This window comes from Calidris pugnax, unplaced genomic scaffold (genome assembly GCF_001431845.1).
Source record: "Calidris pugnax isolate Ruff unplaced genomic scaffold, ASM143184v1 scaffold1027, whole genome shotgun sequence".
Classification (NCBI taxonomy): Eukaryota; Metazoa; Chordata; class Aves; order Charadriiformes; family Scolopacidae; genus Calidris; species Calidris pugnax.
In genome coordinates, this window is record NW_015091644.1 from 15,184 (window position 1) to 18,690 (window position 3,507).

The 3,507-nt window shown below is 62.9% G+C and overlaps 1 protein-coding gene across 1 annotated transcript in view; it reads left to right on the forward strand.

The window, feature by feature from the left end:
* The window catches only part of LOC106899936 (long-wave-sensitive opsin 1-like), a gene marked incomplete at its 5' end in the record, with an annotated part of 6,296 nt that extends 3,413 nt beyond the window's left edge, over positions 1–2,883 (forward strand). Inside the window, 4 exons of the mRNA XM_014961873.1 lie at positions 413–739; positions 2,164–2,332; positions 2,420–2,585; positions 2,800–2,883. Of these exons, the coding sequence (XP_014817359.1) occupies positions 413–739; positions 2,164–2,332; positions 2,420–2,585; positions 2,800–2,883 (746 nt within the window). The remainder of the gene's footprint in view (positions 1–412; positions 740–2,163; positions 2,333–2,419; positions 2,586–2,799) is intronic.
* Between the last annotated feature and the right edge of the window lie 624 nt (positions 2,884–3,507).

A 3,507-nucleotide genomic window follows, 5' to 3' on the forward strand; every position in this document is an offset into this window, starting at 1 on the left:
GGTCTGTGCTCTATGGGGCAGGTCGCTATGGGTCTCCACGCTATGGGGCAGCCCCACAACCCCTCTCCATGCCCCCCAAGCACCACAGACCTTTGGTGTCTCACCATGAGATGATGCTCCATGGGTCCATGAGTCTGCCATTCCATGGGTCCCTACCCCACGGAGCTTCACGCTATGGGTCAGGCCGCTATGGGGCAGGTCGCTATGGGTCTGTACTCTATGGGGCAGCCCCCCAACCCCTCTCCATGCCCCCCAAGCACCACAGCCTTTTGGTCTTTCCCCATGAGATGATGCTCCATGGTGTCCACACTCCACGACTCTGCCGTTCCACGGGCTCCTACCCCACAGAGCTTCACGCTATGGGTCAGGCCAGTAGCCACATGGGGAAATCGGTAGCCCCCGGTGTTGGTAGCCCCCCCTGAGCCCCCGTTTGCCCCCCCAGGCCCCTTCGAGGGCCCCAACTACCACATCGCGCCGCGGTGGGTGTACAACCTGACCTCGCTGTGGATGATCTTCGTGGTGGTGGCCTCGGTGTTCACCAACGGGCTGGTCCTGGTGGCCACCGCCCGCTTCAAGAAGCTGCGGCACCCGCTCAACTGGATCCTGGTGAACCTGGCGGTGGCCGACCTGGGCGAGACCCTCATCGCCAGCACCATCAGCGTCATCAACCAGATCTCGGGCTACTTCATCCTCGGCCACCCCCTCTGCGTCATCGAGGGCTACACCGTCTCCGCCTGCGGTGGGTCCTATGGGGCAGGATGTGTGGGGCAGGGGGTGGGGAGATGTGGGGCAGGGATGGGGAAGGGGTGGAAGATGTTGGGTGGGTCTGAGGGATATGGACAAGGGGTGGGAGATGTGGGGCAGGGGCAGGACCACCCCCTCTGCGTCATCGAGGGCTACACCGTCTCCGCAGGATGTGGACAAGGGATGTGGGGCAGGGATGGAGGTTGTGGACAAGGGATGGGAGATGTGGAGCAGGGGTCCCTACCCCCCAGAGCTTCACGCTATGGGTCAGGCCGCTATGGGGCAGGTCGCTATGGGTCTGTACTCTATGGGGCAGGTCGCTATGGGTCTGCACGCTATGGGGCAGCCCCCCAACCCCTCTCCATGCCCCCCAAGCACCACAGCCTTTGGTGTCTCACCACGAGATGATGCTCCATGGTGTCCACACTCAATGTCTCTGCCATTCCATGGGTCCCCACCCCACAGAGCTTCACGCTATGGGTCAGGCCGCTATGGGGCAGCCCCCCCTGACCCCCAAGTCTCCTCCCCACAGGCATCACGGCCCTCTGGTCCCTGGCCATGGGTCCAGACTCCATGGGTGTGTTCTCCATGGGTCTCCATGGGTTCGTACTCCATGGAGCTTCACACTATGGGTCTGTACTCTATGGGGCAGGTCGCTATGGGTCTGTACTCTATGGGGCAGCCCCCCAACCTCTCTCCATGCCCCCCAACCACCACAGCCTTTGGTGTTTCCCCATGAGATGGTGCTCCATGGGTCCATGTCTCTGCCGTTCCACGGGTCCCTACCCCATGGAGCTTCTCGCTATGGGTCAGGCCGCTATGGGGCAGGTCGCTATGGGGCAGCCCCCCCTGACCCCCAAGTGTCCTCCCCACAGGCATCACGGCCCTCTGGTCCCTGGCCATGGGTCCAGACTCCATGGGTGTGTTCTCCATGGGTCTCCATGGGTTCGTACTCCATGGAGCTTCACGCTATGGGTCTGTACTCTATGGGGCAGGCTGCTATGGGTCTGTACTCTATGGGGCAGGTCGCTATGGGTCTCCACGCTATGGGGCAGCCCCACAACCCCTCTCCATGCCCCCCAAGCACCACAGACCTTTGGTGTCTCACCATGAGATGATGCTCCATGGGTCCATGAGTCTACCATTCCATGGGTCCCTACCCCACGGAGCTTCACGCTATGGGTCAGGCCGCTATGGGGCAGGTCGCTATGGGTCTGTACTCTATGGGGCAGCCCCCCAACCCCTCTCCATGCCCCCCAAGCACCACAGCCTTTTGGTCTTTCCCCATGAGATGATGCTCCATGGTGTCCACACTCCACGACTCTGCCGTTCCACGGGCTCCTACCCCACAGAGCTTCACGCTATGGGTCAGGCCGCTATGGGGCAGCCCCCCCTGACCCCCAAGTCTCCTCCCCCCAGGCATCACGGCCCTCTGGTCCCTGGCCATCATCTCCTGGGAGCGTTGGTTCGTGGTCTGCAAACCCTTCGGCAACATCAAGTTCGACGGGAAGCTGGCGGTGGCCGGGATCCTCTTCTCCTGGATCTGGTCCTGCGCCTGGACAGCGCCCCCCATCTTCGGCTGGAGCAGGTGGGGCCGGCCCCACAACTTATGGGGCAGGGACGACCACCCCTCTAGGACCTCTCCTCCTCACCCCCCAACCTCCCTGCCCCACAGGTATTGGCCCCACGGCTTGAAGACCTCCTGCGGCCCCGACGTCTTCAGCGGCAGCTCGGACCCGGGGGTCCAGTCCTACATGGTGGTGCTGATGGTCACCTGCTGCTTCTTCCCCTTGGCCATCATCATCCTCTGCTACCTCCAAGTCTGGCTGGCCATCCGCGCCGTGAGTCTGCCCCACACCTCGCCCCATAGCGCCCCACATCACCCCACAGCGCCCCACATCACCCCACGGCTCCCAAGGAGAAGGATCCCACCTTCTCCTAGAACTTCTCCATCCATGGAGAGACCTTCTGCCCCACACAGAGGTTCCTATGGGGCTGCTCTGCCCCACACGGAGCTCCCCATAGGGCTCCTCTGCCCCACACATTGCCCCACAGCTCGCCCCACATCACCCCATGGCTCCCAAGAGAAGGAATCCCACCTTCTCCCAGAGCTTCTCCATCCATGGAGAGACCTTCTGATCCATGTGGACATCCTATGGGGCTGCTCTGCCCCACACAGAGCTTCCCATAGGGCTCCTCTACCCCACACCTCGCCCCATAGCACCCCACAGTGCCCCACATCACCCCACGGCTCCCGAGGAGAGCCAATCCCACCTTCTCCCAGAGCTTCTCCATCCATAGAGAGACCTTCTGCTCCACGTGGAGGTCCTTATGGGGCTGCTCTGCCCCACAGAGACCTTCTGCCCCACAGGGAGCTGCCCATAGGGCTCCTCTGCCCCACACCTCGCCCCATAGCGCCCCACATCGCCCCACATCACCCCACAGCTCCCAAGGAGAGCCAATCCCACCTTCTCCCAGAGCTTCTCCATCCATGGAGAGACCTTCTGCTCCACACGGAGGTCCCTATGGGGCTGCTCTGCCCCACAGAGACCTTCTGCCCCACAGGGAGCTCCCCACGGGGCTCCTCTGCCCCATATAGAACCCCTGGAGACCATCTCCCCACCATAGAGCTCCCCAGAGGGCTCCTCCTCTGCCCCACAGAGACCTTCTGCCCCACACGGAGCTCCCCATAGAACACCATGGGGCTCCTCTGCCCCACATCGACCCCCCCAGGGAGCCCACCTCCCCCATAGCCCCCCCTAG